This window comes from Neofelis nebulosa, chromosome 2 (genome assembly GCF_028018385.1).
Source record: "Neofelis nebulosa isolate mNeoNeb1 chromosome 2, mNeoNeb1.pri, whole genome shotgun sequence".
NCBI lineage: Eukaryota > Metazoa > Chordata > Mammalia > Carnivora > Felidae > Neofelis > Neofelis nebulosa.
This window is the reverse complement of record NC_080783.1, coordinates 193,066,270-193,087,625: the sequence shown is the minus strand read 5'-3', so window position 1 is coordinate 193,087,625 and position 21,356 is coordinate 193,066,270. Positions and strand designations below refer to the sequence as shown.

The window sequence follows — 21,356 nt, the reverse complement described above, 5'->3', positions numbered from 1 at the left end:
CCTATTGGGTACCGTACAACCTCTCAAACTTTGGAATCCGATTGGACACCACGTACAACGTGCCACACTGATTTTTGCATGGTAATTATTTTAAGTTTATTTTAAGAGAGAGAGAGAGAGAGAGAGAGAGAGAGAGAGAGAGAGAGAGAGAGAATAGGGGAGGGGCAGAGAGAGAGAATCCCAAGCAGACTCTGCACTGACAGTACAGAGCCCAACTCACTCATGAACCATGAAATCATGACCTGAACTGAAGTTGGATGGTCAACTGGCCCCTGCATTTTTTGTTCTGAAGTTTACTAATTTTGAGAGAGGGCACACGCACAGAGAGAAAGGAAGAGAGAGAATCCCAAGCAGGCTCCATGCTGTCAGCCCAGAGCCTGGTGTGGGGCTTGAACTCGTAAGATCGTGACCTGAGCTGAAATCGAGAGTCGGTCACTTAACCAACTGAGCCCCCCAGGCCCCTACTTGCTTTTGATGACAGCAACCACCAAAAACCCAGCTTCACCTTCCTTTTGATACAATGTCCTCAGAAGGAATGCGGCACCATCTAATGTTGAAACTGTAAACTACGTGGAGCTAGAACAGACCTCAAGTATCTATGTGCTGACTTTCGAACTTTTACAAGTCCCACAGTGCCCCTGTGAATTCACCACAGAGCCCCAGATACCTCAGCACACAGTCTGGGAACCACAATCTTGTGAAATTTTTCCCTTTAGTACCAATACCATTTGACATTATATCTTGTGAGTATTCATCAGTTTATCGGAGGCTATCCCCACTAAAACGTAAGCTCTGCAAGGCAGGGGCTTTGTCTTTATGCGATTTCCTGGGGACCTGGAACAGCACCTGCAGCAGAGTGGGTACTCGATGTGTTAAATGCATGCAAGTATCCGGAAACTTAAGCTGAAGCCTAGCTGTACCATTATCTTCCTGTGTGACAAGTTCCCTCTTCTCTTTGGGTCTTAGTTTCTTCACTTATAAAGCAGGCACTTCAGTATAAATATCTTTATACTTTACAATGAGCAAAGGCAAATTAAGGAATATGGGTTAGAGCTCTGCTTCTGCATGTCAGTGCTAAGGACTCAGGATCTTGTTTTGGGGCTTCCTAGTAAAGGCTTTGTAAGTTCCTAGGAAGGGCCAGACTGGAAGAACATCTCCTGGAGACAGGTGGTTCGTCCCTATGGATTCAGCTTCTGTCTATGAGTGGCCAGTGTACTGGAAAATCGCCCTGTAGGCCTACATCACCATGTCTGCTGCAGGAACCAGCCCAGCGACGACCAGAACATCTTCATTCTTCACTCTACGTGTGGAAAGTTTAAGGCGTGACCTGGGGGATTTCCAGCCACAGAACAATCTTCTCGGGATCTCTTCTCCCCTGGATCTAGCACGGCGGCTGGCTATCAGCAGCTCTGTACCAAATTTACCATCACCCAGCCCCCTGGCTCCCTCTCAACCACAGCTTCCTGTTTCTTCCTCCTCTTCTGCTTCCCTACTCCCACTCTGCCCTTTTTCCAACCTCAGACCTCCAATCCTTTGTCACCCAATCTAACAGATGACATCTGGGTTTTTCCTTTCTTCCCATGTTCATTCACTAAGTCCTATAAATCCTCTCTCCTAAATATTTTTATACCTGACCCTCTTCCCTATCCCTACTGTCATGCCCCAGATTAGGCCCTTACAATTTCTGGAAAGCACATTCAATGATTTCCCTGTCTCCATCACCACCCCCCCTCCAATCCATTCTGCCACCATCTAGAAGAAAACATAAATCTGAGGTCATTGCTGTGTCTTAAATCCCATAATAACTTCTTTTTTTTTTTTTTTTTTAACATTTAGTTATTTTTGAGACAGAGACAGAGCATGAACGGGGGAGGGGCAGAGAGAGAGGGAGACACAGAATTGGAAGCATGCTCCAGGCTCTGAGCCATCAGCCCAGAGCCCGACGTGGGGCTTGAACTCACGGACCGTGAGATCGTGACCTGAGCCGAAGTCGGACGCTTAACCGACTGAGCCACCCAGGCGCCCCATCTTTTTTAAGTTTATTTATTTGGAGAGAGAGAGCCTGCATGCGTGAGCCGGAGAGAAGAGAGAGAGAGAGGGAGAGACAGAATCCCAAGCAGTTACTTGGGGCTCAAACCCACGAACAGTGAGATCATGATCTGAGCTAAAATCAAGAGTCTTATGCTCAACCAACTGAGCCTCTAAGGCGCCCCTCCCACAATAATTTCTATCAACTATCGAATCAACCCCAAACCTATGAGTATTACACACAAGGACCTTTGTAATTCACCCAGACCCCCTCTCCAGCCCCATCTCCCACAGCCCCCATCCAGTCACACCAAAACGATTTCTCTATTATTATTTTTATTATTTTTAATGTTTATTTATTTCTGAAGAGAGAGAGAAACAGAGCGGAAGAAGGGGAGGGGTAGAGAGAGAGGGAGACACAGAATCTGAAGCAGGCTCCAGGCTCTGAGCTGTCAGCACAGAGCCTGATGTGGGGCTCGAATTCACCAACCCTGAGATCGTGACCTGAGCCGAAGTCGAACACTTAACTGACTGAGCCATGCAGGTGCCCCACGATTTCTCTTTAGATGCTGTCTCCTCACCCCACTCCTGATCCTAACCAGTCCTCAATCCCACCTTCGTGTGGTAGACATCATCCTTTCAGACTCTGCTCAGTGTTCACCCCCTTCAAAAGGTCTTCTACTGGTCCTCTCCTTGTATTTTCATACAGCTAGTGCTTGCCTCAATCAAGGCATTTATCATAATAGAACCGCCACTGTGTTTACCTCTTTTTGTCTTACTTCTTTAGCTAGACCACAAGCTCCTTGGGAGCAGGGGCTGATGTTTTTTTCCCCTGTGGACCTGGGCTTACCACAATTTATGGAACATATCAGGCAGTGAGTAAACACACAGTGAACAAAGAGCCACAGGGCAGAGATCAAGCTCACTGTCATTTCTGGGTGCTTACTTGATGACCACCTTTCACACCTACAATTGAAACCATTTCCCTGTAAGAGGCTACCTAGTAAGTAGGTCAACCATGGTAACAGCTTGGTCTGGATGTATAGAACTGCTGAAGTGTTTTGCTTTTCTTGCAAATCCTGTGCATTGCACTGTATAGTTTACAGGACCAAAAGCCTTCTCCCATGCCTGGCTAAACAGACAACACTGCCCCTGGAGGCTCCTTCCTTAGCTCAAGCAGCAGGAGTGCCTAACACGGATCCACGATTCTGATCTCGTACCCTTGTACGCTTGGGGCCAAGCGTACTTTGGAATTCAGAATTTGGGGGATCTTAAAAAGCTAATATGTGACTTCTGCTGTATATAATACAACACCCCCCAGCAGAGTCTGAGGCAACACTGAGGAATCAAACACTTTGATATTTCCACAGTGCGACGTAGGAGTAGTAAAGTGTGGGGGGACAAATAAAGCCTATAAATAGTCTCATGTCAGTTCAAGCGAGTCTCGCTGCCACAGTGGGCTTGGACCAAACTTATGCAATTTTTTTTTTAGTCTTTGGAGCTTTTAGGACTTCAGAACTGCTAATAAGGGATTGAAGATGGTAGTCAAGAGTATGGCCTGCTGTTATCTACACACATCGAAAAGGACTAGAGTGTGTGTCTATGTCCATCTATAACACAAGCTTATAAATATATCGATAAATTTTACAGACACATACGTACACATACGTATCCTGGAAGGGTAGAAACCAAAATGTCAACAGGAATCCTTTCTCAACGGTAGGACTTCTTTTGCTTTTTGCTTATAGGCACTTTCAAAAGCAGCTACAATGTGTATTTTATTGTATGCACATTTATCACGGGTTTTGAAATCAAAGACCCAGGTTCCAATTTTGACCCTGCCACTCATTAGCCGTTTGACCTTGGGCAAGTTACCCAATTTCTCTAGCTTTGGCCTCTTCCACCGATCAGAGACAACAGTGTATTTGCTGTACAGGACTGCTGTCTTCTCTCCCTGTGGCTAACTGGAGGCTCTCCCTACTTCAAGGCCAAAAGGTGCTCTAAAAGCCAAACCGGACCTGTTGAAGGCCCAGAGCTACAAAACAAAGACAAGAGGCAAGGTCTTGATGCCAACATCTTGTAGCCAGATCTATCACTGACCTGGGGTTGGGGCTTTTTCTAAAACAGGACATCACACAAGGGAAAAAAAAAAAAATCCAAATCCAAATACAAGTACCCTGCTTCTTTGGAGACCTGTACGAGAGCAGCAGCATTCTTTATTTTCTTTTTTTCTCTCAGGAACATTATTTCTTAATTCAGTGGCTCCTTCTGTCTCCTCCTTTTGCTCTGTTTCCCCCTGCAGGTCCCCTAGTTATTTGCAGAGGCTCCCATATCCAGACCAGTGCTGTCCAGGAGAACTTCCTGTGATGACTGAAAGGTTCTACAGCTTTGCTGCCACTGGCCACATTGAGACACCTGAAATGTTTCTAGAGTGAACGGGAAACTGGATTTTGTATTTTATTCACCTAAGTTAAATGTTAAAAGCCACATGCGGCTACCACAGCGGACAAATGCAGACCTAGGTCACACTCCTTCTCTTCAAGAATCATCGGCCACCACAGTTCGCTCCAAATGGAGCTGTCCAGCTCTGCCAGAACTTAATCCTGCCACCGCCTACTGTCTGCATTTCCACAAGGAAGTTCTGTGCACGGCGGGGCCCAGGTAAAGGTGCGGTTTGACCTGGGGCCCTCTCCCTGACCTCCCCCTTTGTCATCTGTACCAGCCCTGTCCCCGCCAGCCTGGTCTGCAACCCTGCCATCCACCCACACCTCTCGTCCCAGGGCCCCAAGAGCTGGTCAGTCACCAATGTCTTTGTTCCCAAGGATGCCTTTCTTCAGGCCATCCTCTCCTCACTTGTCACTGCAAGAGTCTTTCATCACTGCAAGAGCCTCCCACTACAGGAGCTTCCCACTTCTCACTACCCAACTTGGTCTCTGGATGTGGCCAGCCTGAACTCTGATTTTAGTTAGATCTCCCTGCTCTTAAGCTTTCAGCACTGCACCGATGCCTGGAGGTTAAGATACAGACTGGTTGAACTGGCAGATGAGGCCCTTTGCAAACTGGCTCTCCTCAGTCACCTAAAAGCAGCCAGATCTAAATAGACAGGTTCGCCCTGCGTGCCACCCTCACCCCTGGCTCCAAGGGAAGCCCCTCCTACTTGCTGGCCACCTCTCCTGCAAAGCCCAGCCTCCACTCCTACGAGCTCCTTCCCCTTCTTCCTGATGCCCCACTACCATCACCACACTATCCGAGGCAGTCATCCCTCCGACTTCTGAAGGCCTTTCTTGTCCATATAACTGGTGTGGCACTTTTAAGAGAAATTAGTGTTTTTGGAAATAAGCGTTAGGCTTTGGAATGAAACAGACCTGGCTCTTTTACTGGCTCTGTCCACGACCTCATAGGAAACCTCAAGCAAATTACTCCATTTGTGTCCTCATTTGTAAAATGTGGATAATACCACCAAACTTAGAACCCAAAAGAACAACCAAATGAAATCTACATGGGTCAAGAGCCTAGCACAATGCCTGGTGCACAGCAGATGGGCAGGAACTGTTAGTTCTTTCCCCTCTACCACTTTTTTCCCCCACCTCTGCCACTCTTAACCCCCCACTGCTCTGATAATGAACACTACCATTTATCAAGTTACCTTCTAATCGCATTAGACGTTAAAACCCAGATCTGCTTGACTCCACAGTCTCCCCCTTTGCAAGCACGAGCACAGGATCTTCAAGGAAACTATCAACTCATAGAGGTAAGTAGCAAATGAATAGAAGGGTTGAGTCTGCTTGGATAACAAAGCAAAAGTACCACCATGGTGTACCACAGGGTGTGTGGGTATGTGGCTGCCATTGCTGGGTGGAGATCATGTCCTGCCCTTGCTGAGCATCTACTAGACAGGTCTAGGAGGAGATGTCCCTTCCTATCTTCTCAGTCACTGGCCTTTGCATTCCAAATCCAGCACACCAGAAGAACCTGCAAAACCATGCGAGCAAAATCCCTGATGTTTCAAATTGGCAGGAGTGAGTGAGTTGGTTCAATGCTTACCAGTGACACAGAGGGGGCCACGCCAAGGGCTCTCTCAGTCTGAAACAGGGAGACACATACCAGCAAGAGGTACTTCAATTCACAGAAAGATAAACAGATCCAGATAAACAGATCCAACTACCCAGAATCCAAATCAGGCTGTGTTAATGACAATGATAGTAGTATTATCATGAATAATATTAATAGCAAATTCTTAAGGCTTACTACATGCCAGGCATGGTTTTAAACACTTTACATATGTTTAATCTTCAAAACTGTTCCATCGGATGAAGTAAGTGCTATTATTATCTGCACTTTGCAGACCAAGAAGTTAACTAATTTGCCCCAGAACACACAGATAGTACATGGCACAGCCAGGATTCAAACCCAAGGAATCTGGGTCAAGAGTTTGTGTTCTTTTTTCTTTCTTTTTAAATTTTTTTTTTTACATTTATTTATTTTTGAGAGACAGAGAGAGACAGAACACAAGTGGGGGAAGGACGGAGAGAGAATGAGACACAGAATCCGAAGCAGGCTCCAGGCTTCAAGCTGTCAGCACAGAGCCTGACATGGGGCTTGAACTCACAAACCATGAGATCGTGACCTGAGCTGAAGTCAGACGCTCATCTGACTGAGCCACCCAGGCGCCCCAAGAGTTTGGGTTCTCAACCAGTAAACAATAGCAAGATATCAACTATCAGAAAAACATGAGGTTCAGAAAGTATTTCTGGCAGAAGAAATAATTTCAGTACAAAGACAGCATTATGGCATCCTCAGAAAATAGTAGTAATCTGGGGCGCCTGGGTGGCGCAGTCGGTTAAGCGTCCGACTTCAGCCAGGTCACGATCTCGCGGTCCGTGAGTTCGAGCCCCGCGTCAGGCTCTGGGCTGACGGCTCAGAGCCTGGAGCCTGTTTCCGATTCTGTGTCTCCCTCTCTCTCTGCCCCTCCCCCGTTCATGCTCTGTCTCTCTCTGTCCCAAAAAAAAAAAAAAAAAAAAAAAAAAAAATAGTAGTAATCAGTAGTATAAACAAGTACAAAGGAAAAGTTTTGTTTGAGAAGGATTAGGGGACACGGAAGTAGAATACAGGGATTAGGGCTCAAGCATTAGATTCAAACAGACAATCTGAGTTCTGTTCTCAACTCTGTCACTGACCAGTGAGTGATCACAGGCATGTTACCTACCCTATCTGAGCCTCTCTCTCTCCATCTGAGAAATGGACATCCTCTTACAGAACTTTTGTGGCATAGTGTGAGCCCCACAGACCCACAGTAAGTGCTTAATAAATGGTAACTGCTAATAATAATAATAGTTTGACAGCAATACGTTTAAAAAAAATTTTTTTTAACATTTATTTATTTTTGAGACAATGCGAGAGACAGAGTCCAAGCAGCGGAGGGGCAGACAGAGGGAGACACAGAATCTGAAGCAGGCTCCAGGCTCCAAGCTGTCAGCCCAGAGCCCAACACAGGGCTCAAACTCATGAACCATGAGATCATGACCTGAGCCGAAGTCGGACGCTTAACCGACTGAGCCACTCAGGCGCCTCGATAGCAATACATTTTTATAAACAAACTTTTATTTTAAAAATTTGTTCAGGGTTCATGAGTTTGAGCCCCATGTCAGGCTCTGGGCTGACAGCTTGGAGCCTGGAGCCTGCTTCAGATTCTGTGCCTCCCTCTCTCTTGGTCTCTCTCTCTCTCTCTCTCTCTCAAAAATAAGCATTAAAAAAAAATGTTCAAAAAAAAAAAGATTTTTTAGGAATAGATATATACTAGTAATAAATGGCCAAAGTGTAAGATTTTGAACGCCATGTAGAGTTTGGATTTTACTCTATGATGAGGGGGAACCAGGGGTGCCTGGCTGGCTCAGTTGGTAGAGCTTGTGACTCTTGATCCCGGGGCAGTGAGTTCAAGCCCCACAGTGGACGTGCAGTCTATTTTTTAAAAAAGGGAGAGCGGGGAGCTACGTATAGTCCACAGTGCCGGGAAACTCTGAAGAGAAGTCCGGAACACAGGGCACCCGGCATTACAAACAACTGTCAGCCTGGCCAGCACCCCAGATAGTTGTTACTTTCTTAAAAGTCAAATAACCATGCTTCTTAGTTTTCTCTCTGTTTCTTTAGACATCTCGAAAAACACATCCTGTGCCCTGCGGACCCATAAGCCCTGGACTCAAACTCTAACTGCACCCTGTGCAAATCCAACTTAGGTTGGCAAGGACTAAATATGACCGGTTTAGCTTTCAAGGAGGAAGACTCCAGTGCGCCCAGTTCACAGCAACAGACTGTAGTCGTGACAAGTTATTGGACAGATTACTTGACTCTTTCCCTCCAGGCTCTCCCTCCACTGGACCTTCTGGTCTGTGGTCTGGTGATAAAGCTGAAAAGAGAAGTGGGTAAGAGCAAACCAGGAAGAGAGGGGAGAGAAGTTCAGAGCACACTCAAAGAGGAAGGGGGCAGGAGCTGTTCAAGTGACTAAGCACTTGAGGCGATGAACTGCGCGGGTCGCTATAGCTCAAAGACCACAGACATTTTTTGAGCACCTGGTGATGTGCAAGGCACTCAGGCTGGCATGTGGGGAGGAGAGAGGATGCAAAATGCTAACAACAGCAAGTTCAAGCTTGTAAAAATGTAGCTGAATGAGCAGTCAACAAAGATGAAAACGCACAGGGCTTTATCCAGAAATTACAAGCAGTCAAGTTCGAAGGAAGAGGAAATGAAGGGGAGTTGGGGCAGATAAGACTAGATAAGATAAGAGGGGGCTGAAGCCAGGCTGTGCAGGACTTGAACTGTCATGCAAAAGAATCTGAACTTTATCCTGTGGGCAACAGAGAGTGGCACAACATTCAAGTTCACATACAAAATAGTAGGGCATGATAAAAGTTAGAGGCTAGGGAGATCCCGAGGGAGAAGCAGCTTTAAGGTTAGGAAGACTTGGAAGGAGACCACTGGGTTCATTCAAGTAAGACAATACTTACATGAACTATGGGGATTAAAAAATAACGTGGTTATTAGAAGAGGAGAGGGAAGAGTGCAGGATGACAGAGGTTTTAAGAGACTGCATTCACGGAAAAGAAATTGGAGGGAGAGAGAGCAGTAAGAAGATAATGAGTAGTTATCTGGAAGAATCTGGCCTAGGATAGGCCCTGAAGAGGGCAGCCAGTCTCTAAGCTCTGGAAAGTGGGCATTTGCAATTCCTGAGTGTGTTTCCCAAACAAAAGCATCTCTAAATAACTTAGAGGTGACCTTCTTGGAGGCAAACATTCATTCTCATTGCATAGATGGAAGAGAGGAAAGTCAAGAGACATGTCTAATATTGTACCAAGGTGCAAGAAGGAACATAAAAATAAAAAATAAATAAGTAAAAATTAGACACACACTTTTTTCAAATCCTCACCATTCATTTTTGCTAGTTTCAGTTTGCATATGCATGAGGGGTGGTAAAGCCTACAAATTTGTTACAGTATATTTTAAGCAGCAAAGAAAACATGCAAGTCACCTGGCTTCTATGTTCCAACCCTGTCTTCCCTCTAATAAATATTGATGCCTCTCTTCCTGAACCTTCAGTCCCTGAGGATTTTTCTGTGCAAAGCTCCACTTCTAAATGAATGCTTGTGGGTCACCTGGCTTGCTCAAGACTCCCCCTGTAGAATTCCAACACAAACTGTTTTCTGAGGGAAGGAAAAGTCGTCTGGGGATTCTCCTGTTATAGAAACAAACAGGAGGCTAAATGGGACAAACAGGGAAAATGGAGAAGGGAACAACAAAAGGAGGAAGAAAAAAGGAGCACAGTTCTCTTTTGTTTAAACAAAGTGATCCAAACTCATTTGCTTAGGGGCCTTCAGAGCTTAGGGGCCCACAAAGGCAGAGAGAATGGGCAACGTTCCTACCTGCAGGATAAATATCTAGGAGAATTCCTCTCCGCTGCTAAAAGGATAGGTTGGTCACACAGATTTTACTTCTTGAAAGAGAGAGAGAGAGAGAGAGAGAGAGAGGGAGAGAGAGAGAGATGGACCAACCCAGGGGCTATTTTTCCCACATTCTCTCTGGCTTCTACCCTGGTAATCTAGGTTACCCTTTATGCTGCCCTGAGATATAAATAGCATTCATTTCCTTTCTCAGGCCAGACAGATTCTAATGCTGTCTTCTGGGTCCAGGGGCAAAAATACTCATGGCGCATCTCATTCTAAATCTGAGTTATTACAAAGCTGCCTCACTTTGAATCAGCCATGGAATAAGAAAACCACTTCAAAAGACCAACATTTGAGTGTTATTACCACTTCGTTAAATTAGCCCAGAAGAGCACCCAATGGGACTTCTGAGTAGTTCTTTCCCTTTCTAGCACATGTCTCAGAATCTTCCAGAACACAGCTCCAGGTCTTTGCCCAATCTCTACCAAACTTGGCCTGACACCCCCAAATTCAGCAGAGACAAATCAAAGAATGGACATTTGGGAGAGAAGCATCAAAGTGAGCTCTTTCCTTTCTCTACCAAAACAAAGGCGAGATGTGAAGACCAGATTCCCCTGGCCGCCAAATTACCTAGGCCTTTGAGGTACTCTTATCCCTTTGGCTCACCCTATAAGGACCACTGCCCTGCTGGGCTAACCCTACACTCTCTTACCTCAATGTATGGACTGTCAGCTCCTTGAGGGAGCCTTGTTTCTCCTAAAGTACATCACAAATAGCATTTTTAAGCAGCCTTTCGCCTCAGGTTGGTTCCTCAGGCTATCAGGAAGTGGGTATTTTGATCATACGCGTATAGAAAGAACCAAATCCACTACCTGTTTCCCTTGGCGCCTGGACTATCCAGAACGTCAGAGGAGGCCCCAAAAGTTTCTCCTACCTGTTGTAGAAGATGTGACTCTCCTCTGAGGCCAAAGCAACTTTGGAAGCAGAGATGAGAGGCAGAACTGGGGGCTTGGTACCATCTCTTACCAGTTTTCACATGATTCATTTGGCAATTTTAATTAACTTAAATTGAATTTAAATGAACTTAATTTATAAATGAGTAATCTATAAATTAAACTTAAATTAAAACTTAGCACTTTAGTGTAACCCCACTTACTGTAGGTTATTATGATGGGGCCAAATCATTTTAGACTAAAAATAAAACCAAAACCTTGACGACAATTCCTCACCGGCATGTGACTAGGTTTTGTTTTTTGAAAGCAAAAGAAAGATTGTGAGATCCCTGCGCGTTTATCACCCAGGGGCAGATAACTGGCTTCAGAGCTGTCCTGACTTCTCACAGAAGACCTTTCTCTCCACGTAGGGAATGAAGCACTCCAGCAACCTGGCCCTGGCATGCTGGCTGAGAAAACACAACCCGCCTCTTTCTCACTGGGCCTGTTCTTAATGGTAAGCTCTCACCTGTCCCAGCACCACAGCCCAGGATGTCATGGGAACTGAAGCGACAGCTGTCTCAAGATCAAGTCCTTCAAGTGAGCTGAGATAAGCCCCAGAAAGATGCAAACTATCAGCACCATCAGGCGCTTCAAACGCCTCTTGTGGCAGCTGCAATGAAGGAAAAGCATAAGCACTGAGGAAGTCTTTCGCTCACCCAATTTCCTCTCGTTTTACAAACTGTGCAACGTGCTATCCGCACCCCACCCCCGACGCCCCAGCCCCTCATAGTTTCCAAGCCTTATAAGAGCAAGCAGAATGCTGGCCCACACTTACACAGCCACTTGACAGACTCTTCATCTCTCGCAGATGGCTGAGAAAGGAGGCACGAATGGGTACCAGTGGTCATGCCAAAGCTCTCACGTAACTGGAGCCGCATGGGCGCACCCAGGGGAAAAACATACCAGGGAGCCCGTGCAGAAAATCAAGGGGCTGTTCAGAAAATACAGGTCTGCAGGTCCTCCCAAAGCACCAGACTGACGCAAACTTCAGCCCTGGGCCTCTTGCTTTCCAAAAGACAACCTCCTGTTCAACAATTGGCTTTTTGTGCTGCACAACACTACCCACTAAGGGCTGGGTGGAAAAAATCTAGTCCCTTTCACCTGTAACCTCATCCTGGCCTCCAGTCCCACGGTGAACAGGGCTCTCTTGGACCCCGGATCTGTGCACAGCCCCATCACACGGGCCAAAGACTGACAAGAGAGCCAGGCAGCCCAATACACACACCATTCCTCGCCCAAAGAAAGGCTCGGTCATGGCGAGCGCACCCCCAACACAGGCCAACCTCGGAAGGTCAGGATGGAGAAACTGAGGCTCAGAGAGAGGCAGCGACTGGCTCCAGGGCACACAGCGAGTCGGGAACGGCGCTCTATTACAACCTCAGCCTCCAGATTCCGGGGTACCACACAGCCGTCCGCCTGCCCTCACCACGCCGGCTAAGAATAACATCCCCTCGGAACTTCAGCCCCAGCGTTCCCGCCCCCGAAGGGCCAGGACCTTGGTCATTGCCCCGCGCGTCCACCGGCCAAACCGCAGACCCTGCCCACCCGCGGGCCGGGCCCGCCGCCGCCGCCCCCGACCCAGAGGCCCAACCCAGGTTCCCACAGCCCGCCAAAGACCTGCAGAGTCGCACTCCCGAGAGCCGGAGGCGGCGGACATTTCCCAGCCAGTTTCTTCAAGCTCTTCATCACGCCGCTCGCACCGCCCCGCCCGCGCTGCCCGCTCCGCCCCCAGAAGGGCCCGCCCCCGCGTGCCACCTCCACCAATCGAAGGCCGATACTCTCCATAGCCCCGCCCCCCCAAGAGTAATGAGACCGCCCCCGCAGCCGCACTTCCTCCAATCTCCACCGCCCCTTTCGAGACGGATACCTGCCTCCGCCAATTCCGGCGCATGGCGGCCGGGGGCCCGGGGCGGAGTTCCAACCGAGCGGCGTGGGCGGATCGGGCTCCAGCCGGGTGCACCTGTATACAGACAGCCACAGGAATTCAGGATCCGGGGTCGCCGGGTCGCAACCTGTGGCAGGGAAAAGGAGGGAATGCTGAGCCACGGGCTTGAAGAGCCAGTTCCACCTCTGCATGACTGTATGCCGGTGAGCAAATCGCTCAGCCTTTCCGGAGAGTCTCCAAGCCTATTTCCCGGAGCACTGGCTGCATCTGGGATTCAAATGTAATAATAAATGTGGAAAAAGAAAACAGTGCCCTTCCAAGCTAGACCCGCGCTACTCCCCGTGGTAACTATGTGCTAAGGTGTGTGCTTCATATGTGTATTACCCCTTAATCCTCACAACTAAGTGTAGGAAGTGAGGAACTATTATCCCATGGCAGCAGAGACCGTAAGTCTTAGGTCGCAGAGTGAGAGGCACAGTGGGAACTCAAATAGCTGTCAGTACTAGGGAGTGGGTTGGGTGTTTTAATCGCCCATAATCTCCGTCAGCAACTTGTAAGCTACTCCTAGTAAAAACACACTCTAGCTAAAAATAGTGTGTTTGCTATGAGATATGCCTTCAAGACAGGTCCTCTCAAGACAAGACCTCTGGTTCCCCTTTAACAGATGGCCACCTCTTCCTGGAAATTCTTGAGTGCTTCTGCCTCTCACTCAAACCCACTTCTGTCTGGGCCCTGAATGCTTTTGGTCTCCTATGCTATCTTGCCTGCTCTTCTTGTAAAACTGCATGAACCTGACCGAACCGAATTGGATTTGCAGGGACATCATAAATGAAGAAACTTGGGTTCCAGGCCCCAGTATGGCACCGGCAGAAATAGCTTTTAAGTTCTTTTCAGTATTTGCTTAGTGTTAATCCATATTGGGCCTCATCTAATCCTCATAAACCTCTTGGAGTAGTAGGTAAGGCAGGTTCATATCATTGTACAAATGACAAAGCCAAGACCTAAAGAAATAAAATACACTGTTCACATTCACAACTAGGAAGTGGCAGAGCTGGGATCTGAACTGAAATCTCTGGACCCCGGGGGCATGGGTTAGAGCCTGGGGTTCCAAATCCCGTCCCATCAATTCAATTGAGGAATGACCTTGGGCAAGTTACTTACCTTCTCTATGTCAGTTTATTCATCTATAAACAGCATATCTACTCTTTAGTATTGCTCAAGGGACAGAACAGGAGAATATGGTTGGTGTGCATGGTCCAGATGTCTAGAAAAATGTCTGGCACATAGTAGGTGCTCAGTTAGGGTTCTCTAATTCTTTTCTCTAATTGAGGTCTCTTGACCAAGGCACTTCTACTCCCTGGCCTTTTGTGCTGCACGTTATCCACCAGGGACCAGGTGGAGAAAACCTAGTTCCTCTCACCTTTCACCTCAACCCTCATCCTGGACTCCAGTCCCTTTATCTGTAAAAGGCAAGGGTTGGGCTGGTAGGCACCCAAGGCTTCACCAGTGAGAGTCCCCTTCTTACCCAGGCCCCTCCCTGAGGGAGTCCACGTCATGATGACTACTCAGGGAACTTGATTCAGTGCAGTGTCCCTGCTGGCTATCCCAGGTGTGGTCCCCAGAAGGCAGAGCAGGTAAAGGGACTGATAGACAGATACGTAAGCCTAAAAGAGCAAAGTCATCCCTGACTCCTCTCTCTCCAGACTCACAGCCAGGCACCAAGCTCTGTTCTTCATTTCAACACATATCTATGAAGTGCCTCCTGACTGCCAGGCACTGTTCGAACCACTAGGGTAAAGTTATGAACACAACCCAAACTCACTGCCCATGTGGTACCTGCATTCCCTTCAGTTCGATCTCCGGTGCACCCTCTCCTCTCCATCCCTAGCCCAAGCCTCAGTTTTTATGCCGGAACCCCTGCAATGCACTCCCGGTGAGCTCCCTGCTCGTCTCTCCCCTTTGGAATCAGTTGCCAGAGGAACTTTTCCTTCATGCAAATCCTACCTTGTCATTCCTAGGTTTAAAACTCTTACAGCTCCCCACAAGCTGTAGGGCAAAGTCCAAGGTCTTTGTTGGTTGTTTAAAACCCTTCTTGAGCTGTCTCTGCTGGCCTCGGCTGGCTCAGCTCTCTCCACACCCTCCTATCTCCAAGTTCAATCCCATTCAACAACCTGCTCTTCCTTCTGACAGCCGTCTCCCCCTTGTTGCCTGCCTGGGAAAAACCTTGTTCATCTTTCAGGTCTTGGCTTACATATCACCTCCTCCATGAAGCCTTTCTTCACTGAGCCATTTCTATGGGATAGGAAACACTTTTGTAAAAGATTCTGCATCAAAACACAAGAGCAAGGGGCGCCTGGGTGGTTCAGTCAGTTGAGCGTCCAACTCTTGATTTCGGTTCAGGTTGAGATCTCACGGTTCGTGGGTTCAAGCCCCATATCAGGCTTCATGCTGGTAGTGTGGAGCCTGCTTGGGATTCTCTTTCTCCCTCTCTTTCTCTCTCTCTCTCCCCCTCCCTTCTCTAAAAATAAATAAATAAACTTAAAAAATGTTTTCATAGCATTAAACACACACACACACACACACACACACACACACACACACAAGCTCAGCTCTTCTGGAGGACACTATGTAGTCCTGTCTAATCCTGGCTCCATAGTTTACCAGCTGTGTACTCAGACAAGACACTTAGCCTCCCCGAGCCTCAGTTTCCTTGTCTGTAAAATGGAGACATTGCTAATACCAACCTTGTAAGGTATGGTAAGGAAAATAAGATAATGTGCAAAAAGTTCTCAGAACAGCATCTAACACACACTGAGTCAACAATGAATGTTAGCTAAGTTACGGGCCCTCTTGTACAAAAGGAAGAAACAGGTTTTGAGCTCCTAGTATGTACTGGGCACTTTCACATGTATTCTCCCATTTAATTCTCCCTGCTCCATGAGGAAGATATTCTTTACAAGTCTACAAAACCAAGGTTCAGAGAGATGAGGTGGTTTACCCCAAGACACATCATCAGCAAAGATAGGTTTCAAATGCAAGGGGCTGTGCAGCTTAAAAGTCCATGTTCTTTGCTGTTATTACTATTATTACCCCTCCTACATCTACTAATAATCATAAATTGAGTTATCCTTATTAGTTGAACCTTTGGAGGCAAATTTCCCCGTTTGTAGAATAAACTTCAAACCCCTTAACCAGGCATTCAAGGGTCTGTAATCTTGTTTCTACTTCCTTATCCCACATACCCCAGCTTACATCCAAAGCCAGTCCCCTTTCTGGCATACCAGGCAAATTAAGTTGGAGCCCCCCAGACATTTAGACCACGATGGAAGGGAAGCCCCCACCCCCCACCGTCATTCCTACAGAGACAAGATGTTAGCTGGAAAGGAAACAAATAATGGTGTTGGGTATACACCTAAGCCCAGTACCTGGTGACTGAGATTTACGTGTTCTGTGGCTAATTCTCTGCTCTGTACAAACTCTACCTGCCTGGCTGAAATCCTGATCTATACAAGTTCTGCCCCAGAGGCCACTAACCTCTCATTGCTAAGCCAAAACTAGACCATTTCCTCAGCTGCCATGGGAGACAGAGCAAGGGTCAAGAGCAGATGAGCCCATATGCCCAGCTGTGGTTGCCAGAGAGACGGAAGATAGGCCTCTAGGAGTTGCTGACCCTGCTAACTTATAAAAGATTCTGCATCAGAATCACAGCCCACCCAGCCTAGAGCCGGGAGGACAAAGGGGGCTCTGCTCAGGTTTAGAAATGGGAAGCCAGAAATGCAATGCAAACCCATGGTTGGCTCATGGCCTGAGGGCACTGTGGCCTAAGGCCAGCAGCATTGAGAGGGCACAGAAACTGTGGAGCGTGAGTCCAAAGGATGGAAAGTCAACTGGCGGTGGGTAGGTCAGTGCCCAGCCATACCCCCCGCCCCACCCCAGAGAGCCTGGAGTCTTACCTACCTGGACAGGCGCTGGCAACTTCTTGGAGGAACATCCTGGTGTGTGAACCAAAAGGTAGCTGGAATACGAGACTGAGCTCTGCAGCGTCCAGCTGGACAGTCACATCTGAGCCTGCACAGAGGAGGTGGGAATTGAGCCCTTGGCCTCCAGAACTACCGAGGCTGGCATCCCCAGAATGGAGAATCAGCAGCCCAAGATCCCAAAGCCCTGTTAGCCCTTAAGCAGTTCACTAAAGGCTGCTGCTGGGGGGTAAAGAAACCTCTACACTCTCAGCTCCAAATTAACATCCTCCCCACTCTGCAGGGGGGCACGGATCAGGGCTCTAACAGCCAGTAAGCCTCCCCACAAGAGTGCTAGATGGCGCTGGACGGGGACAAGTTCTCTGACCTGTTGTCTACCCATCCCTGAGCAGAAGGGAATATGCACATAGAAGCAGACGAGAGGGGCTGTCTGGGTCTAGCTGACTACGTCAGGCATGTGCCGGGTACTGGGAATACCATGGTAAGGGGAATGGACACGGCCTGTCTGCGAGGAGCTAGACTGTGGAGGGTGTCCTGCTCATCGCAGAACCCCCCAGCACCCTGTAGGCTCATGGCGAGCACCCACAAATGCGCCCAACTAATGAATGAGCAGGAGCAATCTAGCAGAGTGATCAAGACTGTGGGCTCTACAGTCTGGACTCTGAGTGTGAATCCCGGTTCCACCACTTACTAAGTTAGTTCGTTTCTCTAGGCTTCAGTTACCTTGTCCACAAAATGGGGATGGGAAAACAGTGACGGCTTCATGGAGTTGTGGTGGGGAAGCATCGTATGGTGTACGTAAAGCTCTTAAGATAGTGTCTGACACAAGATACTCATTGACTGAATATTCATTTCTGTTGTTACTACTATGGCTCTACTACAGTCTAGCAGAGAAGGGAAGCATTAAATAGGTCACTACAAATAATTAAATCACTGAAGGTGGCAAGGGCACCTGGGTGGCTCTGTCGGTTGTGCATCCAGCTCTTGGTTTCCGCTCGGGTCATGACCTCCCAGTTTGTGAGTTCGAGCCCTGTGTCGGGCTCTGCACTTAAGTGTGGAGCCTGCTTGGGATTCTCTCTCTCCCTCGCTCTCTGCCCCTCCCCCACTCACTCTGTCTCTGTCCCTGTCCCTCTCAAAATAAATAATCTTAAAAAAGAAACTTTAGGGGTGCCCGCGTGGCTCAGTCGGTTAAGCGTCCGACTTTGGCTCAGGTCCCAATCTCACGGCTCATGAGTTAGAGCCCCGTGTCGGGTTCTCCGCTGACAGCTCAGAGCCCGCTTTGGATTCTCTGTCTCCCTCTTTTCTCTCTGTCCCTCCCCCTCTTGTGAGCACGCGCTCTCTCTCTCAAAAATAGATTAAAAAATCTTCTTTTAGGGGCTCCTGGGTGGCTCAGTCGGTTGAGCGTCCGACTTCGGCTCAGGTCATGATCCCACAGTCCATGAGTTCGAGCCCCGCGTCAGGCTCTGTGCTGACAGCTCAGAGCCTGGAGCCTGCTTCGGATTCTGTGTCTTCCTCTCTCTCTGACCCTCCCCCCATTCATGCTCTGTCTCAAAAATAAATAAACATTAAAAAAAAATTTTTTTTTAATCTTCTTTTAATTTAAAAAAACTTAAAAAAAATCACTGTGGGTGACCGAGAGCCGTCAAGGATGAGAAAAAGGAATGTGTATCTTCGAGGCACAACTTCGGGAGGCTCAACTATAGCTTCCTGGAAGAAGTAAAGTGTGAACTGAAGCCCTGAAGGATGGGTTGGCTAAGTGAAAAGAGGTGTGGGGGCTCTCAAAAAGAGGGAGCAACATGTGCAGGGGCTCCGCGGCGGGATCATGTCATGCTGGAAGGTGATGGAAGCAATCCAGAAGATTCCAAGCACAGCAAGAGAGGAGGGGGGGGGGGATGGGCGGGCCTGATCCTACAGCGTTTTGCTTGCCATGGTAAGGACATCAGAGAGTGTTCCTCACACCATTCTCTCAGTGGATCCTGCCCTAACTAACTGCCACTCACGCTGAAAAGACCACTCACCGAGAATGTAGAGTTCACCATCCAGGGACACTGTGGGGAGGGAAATGAAAACAGCTTTAGCAATTGAGCACTCCAGCCGCTACCAGGGCAGAAATGACCCGGGGGCCCAGAGGAGAGGGACTCACACCACCCAGCCCCTGTGGCACCTTCTTCCAGCGTGAAATCCCGTGAGACCGGCACTATCTGGTCCAAAGAGACATCGTCCCCGGTAATGGCCATCCTCCGGTGCGTGTACAGGAAGAGACTAAGGGCAGGAAGCAAAGGTGAAGACAGGGCCCACCGGCCACCCCTCAGGCTCATCGTGGGGGCCTTGGCCAAGTGCTCACACTCCCTCCTTGGTCCCTAGGATCGTGCTGGTGGTGCCCTGCTCTGCACAATCCTCGTGCCTTCTCTGTCCACGGTGCCCATCAGAGACTGCCGTTCTACAGATAGGTCGTCAAAGCTGAACTTGGCTCATTTTGGGGTGCCTCTGCTTTGTCAGTGAAGCACATGCGTGATCTATCTGTAGCGTGTGACAGCAACACCATAACCTCAGCCACCCCTTCCCTCTCTGACCACAGTTTTGCTATCTGTAAAGTCAGGGTGGTAGGTTAGAAAATGTCGAGTGTCCCTCCCCCATCCCCTCAGCTCTGAGATCCTGAGGTTCACTTTTTGGCTCTGAGACCTTCGACAAGCATTTGTCAGTCTCTCTCCTTCTGTGTAATATGTGGGCATCGCTGGCAACATGTATTGGGTACAGGGGAGTAAAACAACTCGCTCACGATCATGTGGGTCAGAGGCAATAATGCCTGGATTTGAACCCAGGCAGACAGGCCATGCAACTCAAGATCTGGACCAGAACATTCAGCTGTCTCTGCTTGACAAGTTTCTCCAACAGGTTTTGAGGATTAAGTGAGCCCAATACACAGGAAGGGCTTAGAATATAGTGTTCAAAACATAGGAGTGATCATTATTCTAATTAATCTAGAAGACTTAGGCTCTGCCCCAGAAGGATGGCTGAAGCCCAGCTGGAGGATACAGTGAAGAATAACCCCATGGCCCAACAGGCAAGGACCAAACCCCTCACTCACGCGTGTTCCTGGCCACCATGTTTCAGGCGGTGGCGCACGAGTCCCAGGAGACGGCTCTGCCTGCTGTCTCCCTCACACAGCACACCTTGAACTGCCTGCTGCTCGGGGTCAAGGAAAAACCAAAACAAAACCGGAGGCCAGGCCTCTGCCAACCCAGCCCAGCCCACCTTCCCTGCCCTTCCCTTGCTCACCCAGATGCACTGTGACCTTAGGCAAGTCACTTCACCTCTCTGACCCTTCCTTATCTGTGAAATGGGGATAATAACCCCCAACGTCACAGCGGGGTGGGAGGATGACAGAGTATTTAAAGCACCAGGAGGAGTCTGATACTGAGCAAGCACGTAGTAAATACTAGCTTCCTTCTTTCCCGAAGGCACAGAGCAAGGGAGGAAAGCAGACAGGCACATAGACACGGTCCGGTCCACCTCCCAGGGTGAGGGCAGGCGCCGGGGCTGGGAGCTCAGTGCTGGGAAGGATATGATGATGCAATATTCCCCCTCAGCCAGGGTCTCCTGGATCGCCACAGACTGGTCCATGCTTGTCCCTGCTGAGCAGACACGCCCTGGGGAGAGGGGGGCAGATGGGAGCCCCCTTAGGTCAACAAGTTACCCAGCAGGTGATGGAGCTGCCTCAGAGGGCTGAGGGGCAAGGAGGAGAGCCCTTGTACAGAGAGAAGTTAGAGGAGGCCTGACCCTCCCCTTCCTCCTCCTTAGATGGGCCCTTTAGTTTCTAGGGAGAGGGGCCATCCCTTTGCCCCTGGTGGGATGTACAGTTTGTTGCACCACCCTTTGGAAAGGCGTCTGGTTGTTTCTGAGCGGGGTCTGGTCTATTTGTTGGAAGGCGGGTGCCTTGTCCCATTACTGGAGAGGGAGGCATGGTCCCATGGCTCCCGGGATAGGGCTCTGCCTCCCTTTTGGGGGAGCAGTATTAGCCCTGCTGGCACCTCTTTGGAGGGTGTCGGTGGTGCGTCTGCGTGGATTTGGGGGGAAATGTCCTGTTCTTCTTGGGAAGGGGAGGGAAGGGAAGGGAAGGGAAGGGAAGGGAAGGGAAGGGAAGGGAAGGGAAGGGAAGGGAAGGGCCTCATCCTGGACAAGGACCCCAGTCCCGTTCCTCTTTCCCTAGAGACAGGAAAACACATCGCATTGCTCTTTGGCCCTCATCCCCGCCCAGCAGGCCAGATTGCATCAGCCACAAGCCAGGGGGTGTCCGGTTTTGACAGCTGCAGGACCAGGGTCTCAGCCCTCAGTCTGCCCACTCCCGCCTGCCCAGCCCGGCCCTGGCTTCCCTGCTCCGCACCTGCTCCCAGCCCCCTGCCACTGCCGCCTACCTCCTGAGCTGTCACCGCTGAGGACGTAGGACACCAGGACACCGCGGCCCTGGCCGGCTAGTGACTACGTTTCCCAGGAGCCCGTGCGCCACACGCTGGTCAGCCAGCCTGCAAGTCCCAGC

The 21,356-nt window shown here is 49.0% G+C and overlaps 1 protein-coding gene and 1 long non-coding RNA gene across 2 annotated transcripts in view; both read right to left on the bottom strand.

Moving 5' to 3' along the window:
- The window catches only part of INPP5B (inositol polyphosphate-5-phosphatase B), a 48,399-nt gene extending 27,043 nt beyond the window's left edge, over window positions 1–21,356 (bottom strand). Inside the window, 8 exon segments of the mRNA XM_058718002.1 lie at window positions 12,575–12,662; window positions 12,665–12,969; window positions 16,800–16,910; window positions 18,838–18,867; window positions 18,984–19,081; window positions 19,908–20,002; window positions 20,387–20,469; window positions 21,235–21,356. Coding sequence (XP_058573985.1) covers window positions 12,575–12,662; window positions 12,665–12,969; window positions 16,800–16,910; window positions 18,838–18,867; window positions 18,984–19,081; window positions 19,908–20,002; window positions 20,387–20,443 — 784 coding nt within the window. The 5' untranslated portion in view covers window positions 20,444–20,469; window positions 21,235–21,356.
- Window positions 1,856–12,568, bottom strand: LOC131504998 (uncharacterized). The gene is made up of 3 exons (XR_009258229.1): window positions 11,733–12,568; window positions 11,424–11,567; window positions 1,856–6,000 (listed from the first exon to the last, which is right to left on the bottom strand). It is a non-coding gene; the product is annotated as an uncharacterized LOC131504998 (long non-coding RNA).